At 43.7% G+C, this 20,207-nt stretch overlaps 1 protein-coding gene across 1 annotated transcript in view; it reads left to right on the top strand.

The window, feature by feature from the left end:
• Positions 1-3,610: 3,610 nt before the first annotated feature.
• The window catches only part of CMTM7 (CKLF like MARVEL transmembrane domain containing 7), a 150,590-nt gene continuing 133,993 nt past the window's right edge, over positions 3,611-20,207 (top strand). The window contains exon 1 of the mRNA XM_042782015.1: positions 3,611-3,772. Within this exon, the coding sequence (XP_042637949.1) occupies positions 3,611-3,772 (162 nt within the window). The remainder of the gene's footprint in view (positions 3,773-20,207) is intronic.

Genomic DNA, 20,207 nt, shown 5'->3' on the forward strand with positions numbered 1-20,207 from the left:
TGACTCATGTCTGATCCAGTGAGTTAGCACCTGAACCACTGAGAAAGAAGTGCTCTTTTAAAAGGTGCTGGGGTCATGACAGAAGGCCTGCCTGGCAGGAAAGCCAACACAGAGGGAAACCAATAGACTGCAGTGCTGATCAGGCCTGATTGAGCACCTGGATCCAGCAATGACTGAAATCAGGATTCACCTGTGCATATCAAGTTACATGACCCAATGAATTATGTTTGTTTGTTTTCTTAGAGTTTAGTTTCTGTAGCCTGCAACCAAAAGCACTGTGACTAATACAGAATTAACTGTCATTTTGTTATTGTTTTATTATACTTTTTATTGTTTTATTACACTTATAATCAAGTAGGGGTAAATGAGTTATGGTCAGCTGGTAAAAGATACCACTAGAGCTTTTCCTCTTTTATTACAAGGAAAAGCAGCTAAAGTCTGGGAAAGCTGTTTTCCTGAAGAGCCTTTGTTCAGCAGCACCCTCACTGGGTTTGGAGGTAGGAGCTGGAAAGGTTCTCTGCATAATAGAGGGTGGAGGGATTTGGAGGTGAGAAGATGGGTAATCTGAGAAGGAAAATGGTCAAAAGCAAAACAAGAGGACAAAGAGAATGGAGGGGAGGTAGGACGAGCTTGTCAAAGCTGAGATTGTTGAGCTCCATCCCAGAGTTTCAGCAAGTCTGATGGGGGACCCAAGAATTTGCATTTCTCACAAGTTCCCAAGTGATGCTGGTGTTGCTGGGCTGGAACCCAGACACTGAGAATCACCAATTTTGAAGATTATTGGAGAATTGGATGAAGGTGCCTTAGAGGAGAAATTATCCAGTGCTTGGTATTTCTGCTTCCCTGAAGTCCTCATTTCAAGAGACTTTCTGTCATTCCATCCCCCACCCCACCCCCGCCCATGGGTTTCAAAGCATTGGACAAGTGCAGGAGTGGAAATTGTAAGTGTACATGAGAAATGATATGCAATACTGAGAGGGCCCTAAACAATAAAAGATGGATCCTGTCCACAAAGGATTCTGGTAAAGAACCAGAGTAATGTACTGAGCAGTGACCTGAGCCAGGAAAAAAAAAAACACCTGGCTTCGTGGTAATGTCCATAGAAACCCATTAACTAGTACAAAATGACCCCATCCATCATAGATTTGACATGTTTTTTCCTGGGTCCCCTGCATGTATCCCTGCACGTAAACCTAAGTATATATACCCCCATCTCGAACTGCCCTGCAAAAACCTCTGCCTCAATGACTCACTACATTGCTGCCTGTCACGGGAATCTTGGCCGCAACCTCTGTCTATTTGATGAATATCAAATCTTTCAAGATGCTGTTAAGATAGTTCTTAGAAGAGCATAATGCTCAAGGCAGACATTATTTAACTAGTTAAGCTAAACTATTGTTTGGTTTTAAGAAGACTTTAGGCATATTTTTGGTTTAAGGTTTAAAGAGTATCTCAGGGCAATAGCTTCAGGAGTTCATCCAGCCCCTATGGCTGCTAAATTCTGAAGTCATTGAGAATTTGAAGTTCTGTTCTGTATTATCCCCAGAGGTGGACTTTGGATGTTATCTCTAATTGAAGTTGTAAGTACAGTCACAGGGACACTCTGCTTATAGAGACATTCATTGATAACATACTCCAGTTTGGTAGCCTTGTTTGGGTCTGTCTTCATTTTTAAAACAACAGAGGAGGGGATGCAAAATGTTACGTCACTTTGTCTAAGTGTTTGGCAGCATCTAATAGCAGTAAGGAGTTCTGGTGGCATGGTGGTTAAAGGTTGGTGTTTGTACTCTCTGGGAGAAAGATGAGGCAATCTGCTTCCGTAAAGATTTACAGCCTTGGAAAGCCTTTGGAGCAGTTCTACTCTGTCCTATAGGGTCACTATGAGTCAGAATCTACTTGATGGCAGTGGGTTGTTGTTGTTGTTGTTGTTGTTAATAGAAGTAAACATATACAACAAGTCCACTCCTAGATTTTTACCCAAGAGAAATATAGACTTGGGTCCACCAAAAAAAAAAATTGTGCCAGAATGTTCATCACAGCTTTATTCATTATACCAAAAAACAAACCCCTGCCATGAAGTCAGTTCCAACTCATAGCAACCCTATAGGACAGTGTAGAAATACCCCATAGGGTTTCCAAGGCTGTAAATCTTTATGGAAGCAGATTGCCTCATTTTTCTCATGCAGAGCAGCTGGTGGGTTTGAACAGGTGCCCTTCCAGTTAGCCTAGTGTTTAAACCACTGTGCCAGGAGGGCTCCTTTGAATTCATAGCAATGCCTCCCCCCTGCCAAAAAAATAAATAAATAAATAACAGCCTAGATATCCAACAACATGTGAGCAAATTGTGGTATTTTTGCACACTGAAATAATACTCAGCAATAAAAAGCAACTGTTTCAAGTTCTGAGGAGCAAGAATATCTCCTTGAGGACTAAGGTGTGCCTGACACAAGCCATGATATTTCCAATCGCCTGGTATGCATGTGAGAGCTGGACAATGAATAAGGAAGACCGAAGAAGAGTTGATGCTTTTGAGTTGTGGTGCTGGCAAAGAATGCTGAAAGTACCGTGGACTGCTAAAAGAACTAACAGATCTGTCCTGGAGGAAGTGCAGCCAGAATGCTCCTTGGAAGCAAGAATGGCCAGACTTCGTCTCACCTATTTTGGTCATGTTGTAAGAAGGGACCATTCCCTGGAGAAGGATGTCATGCTTGGTAGGGTGGAGGGTCCACGAAAGAGGGGGAGGCCTTCAGGGAGATGGATTGATACAGTGGCTGAGATGATGGGCTCGAGTATAGCATGGATTGTGGGGCTGGCACGGGATCGGGCAGTGTTTCGTTCTGCTGTGTATGGGGTCGCTGTGAGTCGGAAACGACTCGACGGCACTTAACAACAACAACAAATACTAATATGAACTACTGATATGCTCAACAAGATGAATCTCAAATGCCTTGTGTAGATTGAAAGAAACCAGAAAGAAAATAAAACATTCAATATGATTCCAAGTATATGAAGCCCAAGAAAAGGCAAAACTAATCTATAGTGACAGAAACCAGAATAGTGGTTCTCCGACGTTGGGAGCTTGAGGGGTGGAAAAGGAAGTAGACTGCGTATGGACATGGGGGAGATTTTTGGGGTGATGAGCATGTTCTATTTGTTGATTTGAGTGGGGATTACACAGGTGTATAAAAATTAATGAAGCTGAAAACATCGTTTGTGCATTTTACTGTATAAAGTTATATACCTCAATAAAATACTCTTAGCACACGTCCGCAGTCGCACCCACCAAGATCCCAGGAGGCTCAGAACCAGCTGTTGCCCGGGCCTTGCCCACTTCTGAGAGGCCACGGCCCAAGACGTCCGGTTTCCTCCCCACTCCAGTCCAACTTCTGCGCCTCTCCGAGGGCCGGGACTGCCGCTACCTTTCCGGAAAGCTCCGGACCAGCCCTCCCCGGCTCGGTTCCGCCACCGCCGGATCCCTGCCTCCGGCGCTGGGGCCGGGACTGTGCGCTCCGCCCCTCCTCTCCTTGCCCCGCCCCGCCCCGCCCCTTCCCTCCTTATCTGGCCCCTTCGCCGCTACCCCGGGAGGCAGCCGGCGGGCTGTGGCCGCGCTATGTCGCACGGACCCGGGCTCGTCCGCACCACGTGCAGTAGCAGCAGCAACGCGTTCGGACCGGGGCCCGACGCGGGGCAATCCAGCGCGAGCCCCTCGGAGGAGCTGCTGGACACCAACTATCCCCGCACTCTCGCGGCCCTGTTGAAAGTGGCGCAAATGGTAAGAGAGGGCAGGGCCGGGATTGGGGTCACACGGAGTTGCCCGGGAAGGAAGGGACCTCCGAAAGTGGACGCGCCAGACAGCTGGACCCAGCGGAGCGCCCCGGAGCATCGCGCAGCGGGCGGGGCGGGAGATCGAGTCGCCAGAACTTAAGTTCGAGGAAGGCTTCCTCCGGGAAAGTTGAGGTTGCACCCCCGCTTTGGAACTCAGCCCCACCCCTGGCCCTTGCTCCCCCAAGTCCAGGTCTCTAGTCACCCCTCTGCAGGGCCTGGTCGGCCAACTGACAGAAACCACCGGCAAAAGTTCCTTTTCGTCTTCCTTTCTCTTCTGGGCCCCGCCTCTTCGAACCCGAGCCGGGGGTGGAAGAGTCGCCCGGGTGGAGGCGCTGAAACAGCGAAACTCGACCTCCCTGTCCGCGGCCTCCTCTTTCCTCTGAACAGAGAGCGGCAGGGCTTCTTTACCCTGTGTGCAATTTCGCCGCAGGGACGTATTCTGAAGGTCCCCCATTCCATGGCGAGGGATAAGTAGTGGTACCCCTGGGGCAGCTGTCTTGGTGTCCTACGCTTTCAAGTTCCAAGGGAGGACCCAGCACAGGGGGCGTGTTTTGCCCCTGGCTATTAGATGATCAATGGGGAAGGCCCGTTCTGAGGGGCTGGTACTTACTTGCCGGGGGAGCCTAAGTGTCACCTGTGGAGTCAGGCAGGATGAAGGTTATGAGTGTGGCAAGCGTAGGTTGTGGCCTCCACCAGGGCTCACGCTGTCGGCCTCTTCTGGCTGTTCCTCGCTCTTTCCTTTTTTTTTTTTTCTCTTTAAAAGTTTTAAATCTTAGACGTCTTTTCAGTTTGGATGAAGTGTCTTGAAAATGGGTTGGGCTTTTTGTGACTTTTCACTTACTGAAATGCTGGCAACAAGAATGGTGGAGGCGAAAGTGTAGTTTGTGGAAAAGGGTATGGGGAGAAGAGTGAGAGGATAGGCATAAGGTCCCAGACCCAGAACCTAGGCCCTGCTAAAGTGGACACAGGGCTGGACACAGGGTCAGAGCTGCCTGTGTATCTGGCTGGCACTGTTACTCCAGGTGCTGGGTGTGGGTTATGGGGTGTGGTACTTAAGTTTCTGTGTCAACTTGACTGGGCCTGGTTGAGTGGCTGGGCAGCTGGTGGTAGTTATTCCCCATGATGAGACTGACACTCAGCTCCATGGTGGACTCTACTATGAGCAGCAGCTGAGTAGCTGCTTTGGGTAGGTGAGCTGCTTCCCATATATAAAGAAGCAGCTTTGGGAATGGTCTCTAGCTTAAGGCACGCTTGAACCCTACATGTAGTTGTGTTGCTGTTCAGCAGCCTGCCGTGCTCTGCCGACCTTGGAACTTTCAATGGACTTGAATTGATGGCCTGCCATGTGGTTTGGTAACATCAGGACTATGACATTTTATTTGTCAACCTTGGACTTGTTAGCCTCAGCAGCCAGTAGTCGCTTGAGTGAAAAGATGCCTCTAGTTTCAGTGGGCCAGGACCAAGAGGCAGAGCTGAAGCCCAAGGTCGAGGGGCTTTCACCCAGCCCCTAGAGCCTGGCACTTTGAACTCAGATTTCTAGCCTCCCAAACTGTTTGTTCAAGCCATCCCATTTGTAGTATATTCTTGGCAGAGTGGTACTAGGTTACCAGAATAAGAGAGCTCTCATTTCCTGCTTGGGACAAACCTGAAGGGAAGGAAGGGACATCTCTGTTGTTGGTTACTATTGAGTCAGCTCAGACATGGCAACCCTGTGTACAACAGAATGAAACGTTGCCTGGTACTGTGACATCTTCATTATCGTTGGTATGCTTAGGTATATTGTGGCAGCCACTATGCATTTTGAGTGCCTTCCAGCCTCAAAAATCTTCAGCACTTTACCTGACAACATTGTTGTTGTTGTTGTTGTTATGTGCCGTCGAGTCGGCCCCGACTCATAGCGACCCCTCCTTGGGTTTCCGAGGCAGTATCACTACGGAAGTAGGATTGCCCAACCTTCCTTCCGAGGAGTGGCTGGTGGGTTTGAACCACCAGCCTTCTGGTTAGCAGTCAAGTGCCTTAGGCACTATGCTACCAGGGCTGCATTATTGTGGTCCATAGTGTTTTCATTGGCCAATTTTCAGAAGTAGATTACCAGGCCTTTCTTCCTAGTCTGTCTTAATCTGGAAACTCCACTGAAACTAGCTCATATCATGGATGACCCTGCTGGGATTTGAAATACCAGTGGTATAGCTTCCAGCAAGGTGCTCTGGTGGTGCAGTGGTTAAGGCATTCGACCTAACCAAAAGGTGGGCAGTTTGAGCCCACCAGCCGCTCAGCAGGAGAAAGACGAGGTAGTCTGCTTCTATAAAGATTTACAGCTGTGGAAACCTTATGGGGACAGTTCTGCTGTCCTGCAGGGTTGCTATAAGTCAGAATCGGTTCAACAGCAGTGGGTTTGGTTTGGGTTTGTATAGCTTCCAGCATCATAGCAACGTGAAAGCTGTCACAGTATGACAAACAGACGGGTGGTGAAAGGAGGACTAAAAATTAGGAAGTACCTAAAAAACAAAAAAAAATTAGTGCTGAACAGTGTTGAGTTGGAGCAGAACAGTTTTTGGACGAGACAAGGAGGTTTTATCAGTTAAATAGAGGAAACCAGTCCACATGCTCATCCTTAGAAGATGAGTTGGGGTGAGACAGGCCTTACCTTAGCATTGGAAGACATATGAGTCTAAGGATGAGTTTTAGTGGACAAAGGTAATAGGGATGAGAAGCCTCCATTTGGTTCATGAATTTGATGGACAAGAGTAGTGGAGAAAAGAAACCTCCATCTCCGGTTTTAAGTTTCTCAACTAGCCCTGTGGCCCTTGTGCCAAATGGTGAGTGGCAATGATTGGACCTATTCAAAAGAGGAAATCAGAGACTTAGAGAATTGCTTTGTCTGTCTGTTTCTCCTCCCTTCCCCTCTTAAAACCAAGCTCATAGGATACTTCTTCCTTCTCTGGAGAACTCCCTGCAACTGCAAGCTGTTTTGAACAGATGCCCTGGGAGTGAAGTTGGCCTTATAGGGTGGTCATATTATAGCAGACAGATGACTTGGGGTTATGTCCTTGGGCCTTTTGTCTGCCTCTTCCCTATTCTACCTTTTCTTCCTCTTTTCTGGGGTGCCTGCCTGGATACTTGCTATTCACTTGTCCTGTTTGCTAGGAAACACATAGTCAAGTTCTAGTGTTGGAGAAGGACTGTTATTGCTGTTAGGTGTTGCCAATTCAATTTCAACTCATAACGACCCCGTATGACAGCGTAGAACTGCCCCGTGGGTTTTCTAGGCTTTAGTCTTTATGGGAGCATATCACTAGGTCTTCTTGCCGTGGAGTGGCTGCATGAGTTCAGGCTACCAATCTTCTGGTTAGCAGCCAAGTGCTTACCTGTTGTGTCACTATTACTCCTTTGGGGAAGGGCTAAGGGCAGAAGCAGCCAAAAAGGTATTACCTGGGCACTCTATTTATGGATCTGTCATTTTGACTGTTGATATCTCAGTCACATACTAAACGGGCTGACTCTTTTGTCCTTGATGTCCCATGAAATATTTTCATCCTGGTTCTGACAAATGGGCTGTCAACATATCACCTGAAGAAATCATTGAAAAGGCTGTTCTTTTAGAGAAGAGCTTCCCTTGCTTTGGGCCTCTTCCTGGGTCTACCACTACTAGAAAATGAGACTGTGACAAAAAGAGGAAGAAAGTGAGTTTCTCAGTGAGTATTAGTAATTGAAATATCATTTTAATCACTCCTTATAATTCTCTGGCCACAATGGTGTAGTTTCTTTAGTTGACTTAATTAGAATAGAGAGACAGTCATGGTTCTTGGACTTACTACAATAGTGCACTGCCGTCGAGTCAGATCCGACTCCTAAAGACCCCTCCTTGGGTTTCCGAGGCAGTATCACTATGGAAGTAACTTCCTTCCCAGGAGTGGTTGGTGGGTTTGAACCGCCAGCCTTCTGGTTAGCAGTCAAATGCCTTAAGCACTACACCACTAGAGCTCCTGCTTGGACTTACGGGAGGTTTTTTTTTTATCTTTTAATAGCTACTTTTTTTTTTTTTTGGAGCCCTACTATTGTTCTTGGCTATATGCTAAAGATCATTAAATATTTTTAAGAATCCAGTAAAGACTTCTGGTAAGATGGAGGAATAGGCAGACAAGGGACAGACTCTCTTCAACAAAGAAAAAGAAAAACCAATTGACAGAGATACAGAAGATAATCCTGGAACCCTGAGCTTTGAAAGGAACTATACAGAAGTGGCTTAGGCACCAACTAGTGGAAAAACCTGAATGAAAACAGTACAGAGATGGTTGGAGCCGTGGACCTGAGAATTGACCTAAATATCAGCCCTGGTCACCAAGGGCTACAGGGACGACTGCGCTGGTGGCCTATGATTAGGAAGGGAAATGGCAAGGAGGGAGACAAACTGAACCATTGACTTTCTGCTGTCTGGAAGGTGTAGCCCTTTTGAGTGTTTACATGCAGCAGCCATTTTGGATAATTAAAGTGACCGAGGGTGCAGCCATATTGGGTATTTAAAGTGACCAAGGATGCATCATTTTGATTGTTTATAAGTGGTGGCCATTTTGGATATTTACAGTGACCAAGGGCATAGCCATTTTGAACGTTTACAAGTGGAAGCCATTTTGGAGATTTAAAGTGACTGAGGATGCAGCTATTTTGAACCTTTACAAGTAGCAGCCATTTTGGATTTTAAAGTGACAGCATTCTCATTCGGATTCCAGGGCCCTAAGAATAGACTCTGTTTGCCAAGATCGGCAGGGACATACGAGAGGCTGACAACAGGAAAGGAGACAGGTGGTGAATGTATAAGTGCTGTCAACTAGTGAATAGAGGAGCACGGCACAGTACCCTGCCTGCGTAGATAACATAAAAACAAAACGAAAATCGTCGGCAAGTCACTCCAACATAAAATCATCAATTAAATATAAACACAAAAATGTCACAATGCCTCAGAGACAACAAAGCATCACAGCCCACACAAAGAAGCAAGATAAAGCAGGACAAATAAGGGAGCAGGATACAGACCCAAAATACATCCCTGAGGAAGATGCAGCATTGGAACTCCCTGATAAGGAATTCAAAAGAATTATATTTAGGTATCTTCAAAGGATTGAGAGACAGACCAAGGAAAACACAGAGAAAAACCTAGAACAATTTGGAAAGACAATAAAAGAATAAAATGACAAAATAAATGAAAAATTAGAAATTGTACAGAACCTACACACAGAAATCCAGAATATTAATACTAAATTTTCAGAAATAGATAAGACATGGAATGGGCAAACAAGCAGAATTGAATCAATGGAAGACAAAATTGGTGAGATTGAAGGCAAATACCTGAATACCTTTTTTGGAAAGGAATCAATCAGAAAAAAGATCAAGAAAAAATGAAGAAAGCCTAAGGTTCATGTGGGATACCATCAAAAGGAATAACCTACATATAATCGGAATTCTAAAACAGGAAGAGAAAAAGAAATCCTCTGAGAAAATTGTCCAAGATTTGTTGGAAGAGAATTTTCCTGGTGTGATGAAAGATGAGAATATATCCATTCAGAAAGTCCAATGAACCCCAAACAGGATAGAACCTAAAAGAAAATCACCACGACATATCATCATCAAGCTCACCAAAACCAAAGACAAAGACAGAATCCTGAAAGCAGCATGGGAAAAACGAAAAGTTACCTACAAGGGGCAACCAATAAGACTAAGCTCAGATTTCTCAGCAGAAACCATGCAGGCGAGAAAACAATGGGATAGTATATATAAAATCCTGAAAGAGAAAACTTACCAACCAAGAATTATGTACTCAGCAAAATTGTCCCTCAAATATGATGGTGAAATTAGGACTTTCCAGATAAGCAGAAATTAAGGACATTTGTTAAAACCAGACCCAACCTTACAAGAGATGCTAAAGGGAGCCCTTTGGACAGAGAAGCAACAACAGCAAACAACAACTGTAACCAACCCAGCTTTGGGAGTATCCAAAGTAAACAAGCCTACAAGATTGTAAACAGGGAGCAAGAGATATCAATTGACAAATGAGGACAACTACAAACCAAAAAGAGGGAAAAAACTGTGTCATTACAGAACTTCTAGATGGTAGGGAAGTCAAGACAACTACAAGATAGAATGGACTGTTCTAAACTTGGGAAGAAAACTATAAATCATAGGGTAACCTCAAAGAAAAATGATAAACCTTCACATCAAAAGAAAAAAAGAGGACCAGCACAAATACTAAAACAATAGCAATGAAGGAAGTAATAACACAGTTCATAAGCAAAATGAGCTCAGCATAGAAAATTATATGGAACAAAGAAATCAATGCCATGAAAAAGCACATAACAAAAATGACAGTAACAAATTCATATTTGCTGATAATTACATATCTGGCAAGGGATTTATCTCTCAGATTTATAGAAAACTCCAGTGCCTCAACAGCAAAGGGATTAACAATCCAATTGAAAAATGGGCTGAAGACATGAATCGACACTTCACCAAGGAGGATATTCAGGTGGCCAGCTAATACATGAAGAGATGCTCACAATCATTGGCCATCAGAGAGATGCAAATCAAAACAACAATGAGATACCGTCTCACCCCAGCACTGATGGCCAGGTTCAATGAGACAGAAAATAACATGCTGGTGAGGATGTGGAGAGATTGGGACTCTCATAAACTGCTGGTGGGATGATGAAGTAATACAACCACTGTGGAAAGCAATATGGTGATTCCTTAGAAAGCTGGAATTTAAGATACCATTTGACCCAGCAATCCCATTACTAAGTATATAACTTAGGTGAGAGCCAGGAGAGGAATAGATATATGCACACTCATGTTCATCACAGCATTGTTTACAATAGCAAAAAGATGGAAACAACCTGTGTGCCCATCAGCAGAAGAATGGATGACCAAACTATGGTACATACACATAATGGAATGCTATCCAGCACTAAAGAATAATGTAGAGTCTGCAAAACACTGCATAATATGGATGAACTGGGAGGACATTATGCTGAGTGAAATAAGTCAATCACAGGATAAATATAGTATTAATTCATTGTTGTGGAGGATCAAGGAAAGGTTTATATATGGAGGGAAACTTTCTTTGTTGGTTGCCAGGGGTAGGAGGGGAGGGGAGGTAACACTGCCCCCCCCAAAAAAATGCATTGACCCATGTCACTTTAGTTTTGTGTATTTCATGGTACATAAATTATTTTTCAATAAAATGCATTTAAAAAAATCCAGTAAAGTATCATATTTGATAGATGAGGAAACTGGCAGCAGATGTGGGGCTCAACCCAGACCTGACTGGGCTTGTATCCCCAGAAGACTCAGCAGAGTTATTACTTGTTAATAGATTTAGGGAAATAAAAATTATAGTGAGATACCACTTCATACCCATTAGGATAACCTAACCAAACCAAACTCACTGCCATTGAGTCGAATTTGACTCATAGCAACCCACTTTGGGTTTCCGAGGCAGTAAATCCTTACAGAAGTAGGTTGCCCAGTCTTCCTTCCACAGAATGCCTGGTGGGTTTGAACCACCAACATTCTGGTTAGCAGTCAAATGCCTTAGGCACAACACCATCAGAGGCTCGGTACCCATTAGGATAGCTACAGTAAAAAGACAGATAATAGCAAGTGTTGTGAGGATGTGGAGAGAGTGGAACTTTTACGCATTGCTGATGGGACTGTAAAATGGTGCAGCCATGTTGGAAAACAGTCTGGCAGTTCTTCAAAAAGATTAAACAGAGATACCATATACCAGCTGTCGTCATGTCAATTCCGACTCCATGTGTGTCACAGTAGAACTGTGCTCTATAGTTTTCGATGACTGTTTTTTTTAAAGTAGATCACCTGTCCTTCCAGGGTGCCTCTGGGTGGACTCAAACCTTCAAGCTTCCAGTTAACGATGAGCACATTAACCATTTTCATCACCCAGGGACTCCAGAATTACCATGAAAAATAAAACCTGATGCTGTTGACTTGGTACCAACTCACAGCAATGCCATAGGACAAAGTGGAACTGCCTGATAGGGTTTCCAAAGCTGTAATCTTTATGAAAGTAGACTGCTGCATCTTTCTCCCACAAAGCAACTAGTGGATTCAAACTGCTGACCTTCAAGTTAGTAGCTAAGTGCTTTAACCACTGTGCCACCAGGACTCCTTTTAGAGTTGGCACATGACCCAGCAATTCATCTCCCAGTTATATACCCAAGAAAAATGAAAACACATATCCACACAAAAACTTGTACATGGGTGTTCATAACATTCATAATGGCCAAAAAAAAAAAACCAAAAAACTGGGAACAACCCAAATGTCCATCAACTGATGAATGGATACACAGAGAGTATATATCAGTGAGATGCTTTTTTTATTCAGCAATAAAAAGAAATGTACTGATAATGTGGTACAGCATGGCTGAAATCTGGAAAGCTTTATGCTAAGTGAAAGAAGCTAGTCACAAAAGACTACACAGATGACTCCATTTATATGAAATGTTCAGAATAGGCAAATTCATAGAGACAGAAAGTAGATAAGTGGTTGCCTAGGGCTGGAGAGGTTGGGGAAATAGGGAGTGACTGCTAATGAGTATGGGGTTTCCTTTGGGGGTGATGAAAACGTTCTAAAATTTTGACAGTTGCATAACTGACAATACTAAAAACCATTGAACTGTACACTTTAAGAAGGTGAATTGAATGGTCTGTGAATTATATCTTGATAAATCTTTTAAAAGAAGCTCTGGTGGTACTGTGGTTAAAGCGCTAGGCTGCTAATCAAAGGGTTGGTTTGAACCCAACGGCTTCATGGGAGAAAGATGAAGCAATCTGCTTCTGTAAAGATTACAGCTTTGGAAATCCTAAGGGGTAGTTCTATTTTGTCCTATAGGGTCATTATGAGTAGGAATCAACTTGAAAGCCATAGTTTGTTCGTTTGTTTTTCTCTGTGTGTGTGTGTGTGTGTGTGTTTAAACTGGATTGTGGTGGCATTTTTTGTGTGTGTGTGTGATTTGAGTGAAAATTTACAGAGCAAATTCACTTTCCATACAGCAGTTCATATACACTTTGTCTCATGACATTGATCACAATTCACCACAATGCAACAGCTCCCCTCCCACCTCCTCCTGACAGTCACCTCTTCCATGTGTCCATCCCTCTGTGCACCCCTTCCCCCTGAGCTCTCTCCCTGTGCATAAACAGCCCTTCTTTCCCCCATGATTGTTCTCTCCAGGAAGTGTATTTACCTCAGGTAAATGTTCAGCTCCTATGCCTGTCTTTTGCTTGGCTGGAAACCACAGGTGTGGGTTCAATTCCAGACCTGAAGGGCAGCTAGGGGCCATAGTCTCAGTGGTTCCACCAGGCTCTATCAGACCAGCAAACGTGGTCCCCCCCTTTTTTTTTTTCCAAATGCTTTTGAGTTTTGTTCCACATTGTTCTCCCTCTCCAGGATCTCCTTCATAGATCACTCTCTGAGTGGTTGACATTGGTAGCCAGGCACCACCTAGTTCTTCTGGTATCATAGTCGTATAGGCTGTGGATCACATGGTGTACCAGTCTCTAGGACTAATTGTTTCCATGAATCTTTGGTTTTCTTCATTCTTCTTTGCTCTGGATGATAAGAGACCTATCATTGCATCTAGATGGCTACCTGTAAGCTTTTAAGATCCCAGTTGCTACTCGCCAAAATAGGAGGTGGAACAATGTTTCGTGTAGTATGTTATGCCAATTGAACTTGATGTCCCCTGTGACTATGGTCCTCATTCCCAGGTTCAACTAGTCAGTCCCTCTGGGTAGCTGGCTGTGACCAAGAAGTGACTACAGCATTGTCCCTTGTCAGCTCTACGATATACCTGGGAATTCAGATCATACAAATACACTTATAGGACCATTGTCTGCCAACCCTATACATGGTCTTGGGTACACTCCCCACTTCATAGACATACCTAATAGTTCAGCCTGTCTACCCATCTATCCACCCATATACCCATGTTTGCCTTCACTGACAACACAGTACTGTATGTGCAAAAGGGGTCATACCATTTTCTGTATCTTCCATGTATCTATCTATGTCTTCCTCTTCCTCAGTGCCACCATGCTGATCACTCACATTTGGTGTGTTGCTCTTCTCTTCACCCTAATCAATACTTATCTGTACCTGTCTAGCAGTGTTTCCTCCCCTCCCCTCCCACCACTGGTGACCAACAAAGAAAATTTCCTTCCATAGATAAACCTTTCCTTGATTTTTACAATAACAGTCTAATACAATATTTGTCCTTCTGGGATTGACTTATTTCGTTCAGCATAATGTCCTCCAAGTTCATCCACGTTATGCGGTGTTTTGCAGATTCTAGGTTATTCTTTAGGGTTGCGTAGTATTCCATTGTGTGTATGTACCATGGTTTCATTATCCATTCCTCAGCTGATAGACACCTAGGTTGTTTCCATCTTTTGGCTATTGTAAATAGTGCTGTGATGAACATGGGTGTGCATATGTCTGTTCTTGTCATGGCTCTCACTTCTTTAGGATATATACCTAGTAATAGAATGGCTGGGTCAAATGGTATTTCTAATTCCAACTTTTGAAGCAATCACCATACTGCTTTCCACAGTGGTTGTACCATTTTACAGTCCCACCAGCAGTGTATGAGAATCCCAATGCCTCTACATCCTCGCCAGCATTTATTATTTTGTGTCTTGTTGAACTTTGCTACTAGTGCTGGAGCAAGATGGTATCTCATTGTTGTTTTGATTTGCATCTCTGTAATGGCTAATGATGGTGAACATTTCTTCATAAGTTTGTTGGCCACCTGAATATCCTCCTTGGTGAAGTGTCTATTCATGTCTTCTGCCCATTTTTAATTGGATTATTTGTCTTTTTGTTATTGAGGTGTTAGAGTTTTCTATAAATTCTAGAGATAAGTCCCTTGTCAGATATGTAATTACCAAATATTTTTTCCCAATCTGAAGGTTCTCTTTTGACTCTTTTGGAGAAGTCTTTGGAAGCACATAAAAATTTAATTTTTAGAAGGTCCCCTTCATCTAGTTTCTCTTCTGCTATTTGTGCATTTTGGATTATACTTGATAGTCTATTTATGCCGTTTAATAGGGGCACTAAATTTGCCCCTAGTTTTTCCTTGAGGAACTGTATAGTTTTAGGTTTCACATTTAAGTCTTTGATCCATCTGAAGTTAGTTTTTGTGTATGGTGTGAGGTACAGATCTTGTTTCATTTTTCTGCAAATGGATGTCCAGTTTTGCCAGCACCATTTATTAAACAAACAAACAAAAAATCTAGGCAGGAGTGTGATGGGAAAAAATGCTGTTTGTGAAACTGTTGGGTGAGGGAGGGCCATGTCTATACTTCAGGAAACCCCTGGTGTCCACCCGGAGGCCACACAGAGTCTGACCGAAGAGCCAGGTGTCTTGGCATCACTGAGGTGCCTGGGGCCCTGCGCTAGAAGGAATGCCTTGGGACTTTAGGGATGAAGATGCCCTTGCTGTGAGCCTAGAAGTGCTTCCCATTCCTCTTCTCATTCATCAGACACTTAGGAGTGCCACATTCATCTCTGTGTCTGCAGAAAGGTAACTGTGACAAAGCCCCTGCCCTCAAGAAGTCTGTGGTTCAGCTGAGGAAACAGACAAGTAAACCAAAATTGGCTGGTCAAGAGGAGAAAAGGTCTGAGAGTTGCCAACATTAAGTAGGAGGGATGGAGGGGAAACAAGGTGACATTTGAGCTGAATCTTGGGAGATGAGTATTGGTTTATCAGGTTGGGGTGTTCCATTTACTCCTCTAGCACCTTTATTTAGTATATCTAAGTTGGAGATAAGGTTCTTGGGTAAGCAAACAATTTTGCTCTCAACAACCAATTGAAAGGTTGGCTGTTCGAACCTTTCCAGCAGGACCACAGAAGAAAGGCCTAGTGACCCACTTCTGTGGAAATGATGGCCATTAAAACCATATGGAGCAGTTCTCCTCTGTAACATGTGGGGTTGCTGTAAGTCAGAATTGATTTGACAGTAATGAATTGAGGTTTTTTTTTTTTTTCTTTTTTTTTTAAATTGAAGATCAGTGATATGTTGATGAGGAAAGGGATGGTAAAGAAGGTATAGCCTGTCAACCACTTGGAGGGGGATCTATGAAGGAGATCCTGGATAGAGTGGGAGAACAATGTGGAACAAAATTCAATCCTTAAAAAAAAAGGAGCAGTTTTGCTGGTCTGATAGCGCCTGATGGACCACTGAGACTATGGCCCCTAGCTGCCCTTCAGGTCTGGAATTGAACCCACAACTGTGGTTTCCAGCCAAACAAAGTACAGGCATGTGAGTTAAACATTTACCTCAAGTAGACACATGCCCTGGAGAGAACAATCATGGGAGAAGGAAGGGCTTCTTATGCATAGGGAGACAGCTCAGGGCGCAGGAGAGTATGGAGGGATGGTCACTGGGAAGAGGTAACTGTGGGGAGGAAGTGGGAGGGGAGTTGTTGCATTGTAAATTTTGGTCAATGACATGAAACAAAGTATATGTGAACTGCTGTATGAAAAGTGAATTTACTCTGTAAATCTTCACCCAAATCAAAATAAAATTAAAAAAAAAAAAAGATTACAGCCCTTGGAAACCATATGGAGTAGTTCCTACTCTGTCATAAGATCACTATGAGTTGGACTTGATTTGATGGCAGCGGGTTGGTGTGCACTAGGACATTGTTTGTGCCTGTCACTGGAGATGGAGGAATGAACAAAACGGATACAACCCCTGCCCTCTTGGGCTTTATACTCTAATAGAGAAATAAACACTAATCACATGGTTATAAATATATAATCACAAACTGGGACTAATGAAGGAGAGATACTTGGTACCATAGAGCATGTACTGGGGGACCCTGACCTGTCTGAGAGGTCAGGGAGGGCTTCTCTGAGGAAAGGGCTTTTGACACAAACTCTGAAGATTGAGGGAATGGTATTATAAGCAAAGGGAAGAGCTGAGTCTGGAGGAAGGAGTGTTGCTGTAGCTGAGGAGAGGAACAAGTGTAGGAGTATGGTGGGTGAGCCTGGAGAGGTTCGCAGGGACCAGACCTCCAAAAGGGATATTATACCTCAAATAAAATTGAAGGGGCCTACCCGGACTGTGATAAATCCAGTAAGTTACCTGATAAGAGAGTGGCTCCTACAGACCCTTCAGGAGGCCAAGGCATTATGGGCCTCATTTTGGGTATTCAGAGCCCAGGTACCAAATGGTATTACACTGTGGGGAGTCTTGGCCTCTGATGTAGCTGTGAATGGACCTACAAGGGGAGAATGAACCAGCAGAACCTTTTATGTTCTGTTCTAGATCTGTTTGGTGAGGAAGCACCAGTTTGGTTCCTAAATGCAAAATGCACTCCCATGTCATAATTCCTGGAAGTTGGAAAGTTATAGGCAGCAGAGAACCTCACTACAACAATTCTTTGATCCCAACCCAGGTCAGTCCTAGCCTAAGAACAAGAAATTATTTGCCTTTAATAGTCAAACAAATAAAAATAATAAAACAAGTTACAGGCTTTTTGATTGAAAAAGAAGAAAAAAAAAAGTAATACCTGTGCCTTGTAGAAAAATAGGAATCTCTCACTCCCTCTGTCCTGAGATTAATATTTAAAGTAAGGCCTTTACAGTATTTATCTAACCTGTAGACACTGTGGTGGGTTTTTTGTTGTTGTTGTTGTTTTCTTTTACAAAATTAGGATAATAACGTACAGTTTTGGAAATACACTTTTTTTTACTTAATATGTGATGAATTGTTCTATGTCACATATTGTTCATCTGCCGTTTGGTTTTTAAGGGCATTGTCCTAGCCAGGCATGGATCTACCACGGTTCTTGCAAATAGCCCCCATTGTTGTTCAGGGACCTTCTGATACACCCTGAGTATAAACAAGGCTGTGATGAACTTCCTGGTAGGGAAGTCTGCTGTACAGACCTGTACATACTTCCTCAGGATAAATGGCATTGACCTTTGCAGAGAGAGAAATAAAGTGCTTCTTGTTCTTCTGAGGATGTTCACATTGAACAATTGTCTAGACTCTTTAACCTCTAGAAATTAATGGTGTTTCTTGATCATCCAGAAATTTTCAAGGAGCCAAGTGTGGCAGTATTTTAGGTTGTAATATTTTTGGTATGTGATGGCTTGGAAAAAGAACAATGACAGAGTCAGATAAGAAAATTCAGTATTGCTTTACCTGCACTTGTCTTTAAGTAATGACAGCAGCATCTGCAAACATTTAAACACAGGTAAGACCTTACCTGTGGGAGACATAACCTACTCAGGTTGTGGAGCACATGGAGTTCTTAACGTCTGGCAAGAATTCCCTCCATGATACCTACAATAAGCACCTGCCCCAGGCTGGGAGTAACTGCACAGAAAGGAGATAGGACTGATGAAAACACCTAGTCCACCAGGCTGTGGTGGGCCAGGGTGGCACATGAGTGGGTTTGTGGTCCTATATGAGTCTGGAGAGAATGCAGCAGGTTTTGTGGCATTCCACTGGGTCCCAGAGACCCTCTAGGAGGCCCAGTGAACTGATAGATAACCTTTGTGGGTCAGTGTATTTATTCAAAGCCGTGTTTTAAGGAAGGCCTCTGTCTTTTCCCTTCCTCCCAGCCCCTCATCCCTCCCAGCTCACAGCCCTGGAGCTTCCTGTGCAGCAGCACTGGATGGCCATCTGTTTCCTCCCCTTTGCCATCTGCCTGGTCCTTGCTGGTCCAGGCGTGCTGCCTGCGGAAGTCTCCTTCTGACCCACCGCCTGCCACATGCTCATTTTCTTTGTCACCAGTTTGGCTTGGGGGCTCCCCTGCTTGTTGCTCACTCTGTGGCATTCCTCACTGAGGTCCTTAGCAACCCCTAGGATTGGCAGGGGCCCAGATCAGAAACCTAACTGCCAGCTCTCTTGCCTAGCAGCCTCAGGCTTTGCTGAGAGAAAAGTCCTCATTCTGAATGGAGGATGGGATAGAATCCCATGCTCCCCAGGGAATCATTGGCAGTAATGGCTTCTCAGCCTTCTTCAGAGAAGTGTTTCACCTGGTTTGTGTTTTAATTAGCAAAGGCAGCAATGGCATGACTAGAATTGGTGTCATCCAGTGTGGTAAAGCACGGTGTCACCTCCTCCATGGACCTCCTTTTGCACCAGACCATATAGAATTCTTAGTAATGTTTATTATTGTTGTGGTTACCTGGTGCCACTCTGATGGGAATATACCACAAATGGGATGGCCTTAACAAACAGAAGTTTATTCTTACAATTTGGAGGCTTTAAGTCCAAGTTCACAGTGCCAGGCTCCAGGGGCTGGGTGAAAGCCCCTCAGCCTTGGGCTTCAGCTGTGCCTCCTGCTCCTGGCTTACTGAAGTTAGTTCGAGGGTTTTCTTCACTGAGACAGCTGCTGGCTGCTGAGGCTGAGAAGCCCAAAGTTGACAAATAAAATGGCACAGCCCTGATGTTACCAGACTGCAGGGCAGGCTGTTAATTTAAGTCCATTGTAAGTCCCAAGGTCAGCAGAGGATGGCAGGCTACTGAACAACGACACAGCTACATGCAGGGTCCCAGTGTGCCATAAGCTAAAGACCATTCCCAAAGCTGCTGCTTATATACGGGAAGCAGACCACATACCCAAAGGCAGCTACTCAGCTGCTCCCAGTAGATTCCACCATGAGTTGATTCCCAGTCTCATCATGGGGAATACTACATCTAGCTGCCCAGCCACTAAACCAGGCCCAGCCAAGTTGACACAAAAACATAACCACCACAATTACCGATTTTAATAATAGAATATTATGTGATGTAGCTGTACACTGCTTAAGTATAATATTTCTTAGAGTATATGAATACTAACAACAAAATAGTTTTATAAAATCTTTGTATATTGAATTACAACATTATTAGTTACATTATTAGTAACCGACCAGAAGCCTCTTTCTTTTTCTCCTTTTCCTTTAATTATGACTTCATTCTCAAAAAAGTTATTGATACAGGTTCACAAGTACTACTTACTACAATATTGTAGATAACACACCAGAAAATTTGATTAAAGTCAGTGACTATGAAAACACTGGCAGCAACAAACATCATAGTGTGTGCTTGTACACGTGCAGGTGGAACCATGTGATCTGAAGCTTGATGGTAATGTGTAATAATGACAGCTCTGACTGGAGCTCAGTAGAAGGTTCAGAAGGTAAATTAGCATTGGGTAATTTTAGTCTCTGGCATATTGATACATATAAGCTGGGTTTACGGAAAACGTTTTTGTTATAACTACAGGGATATTTTTATAAAAAATAAATTTCTGCTGAAACACTGCATAAAAATTTTATAGACAGTCATTTTCTTTTTTTTTTTTTTTT

This window comes from Orycteropus afer, unplaced genomic scaffold, assembly GCF_000298275.1.
Source record: "Orycteropus afer afer isolate SDZICR_OR568_19922 unplaced genomic scaffold, OryAfe1.0 scaffold00218, whole genome shotgun sequence".
Taxonomy (NCBI): Eukaryota; Metazoa; Chordata; class Mammalia; order Tubulidentata; family Orycteropodidae; genus Orycteropus; species Orycteropus afer.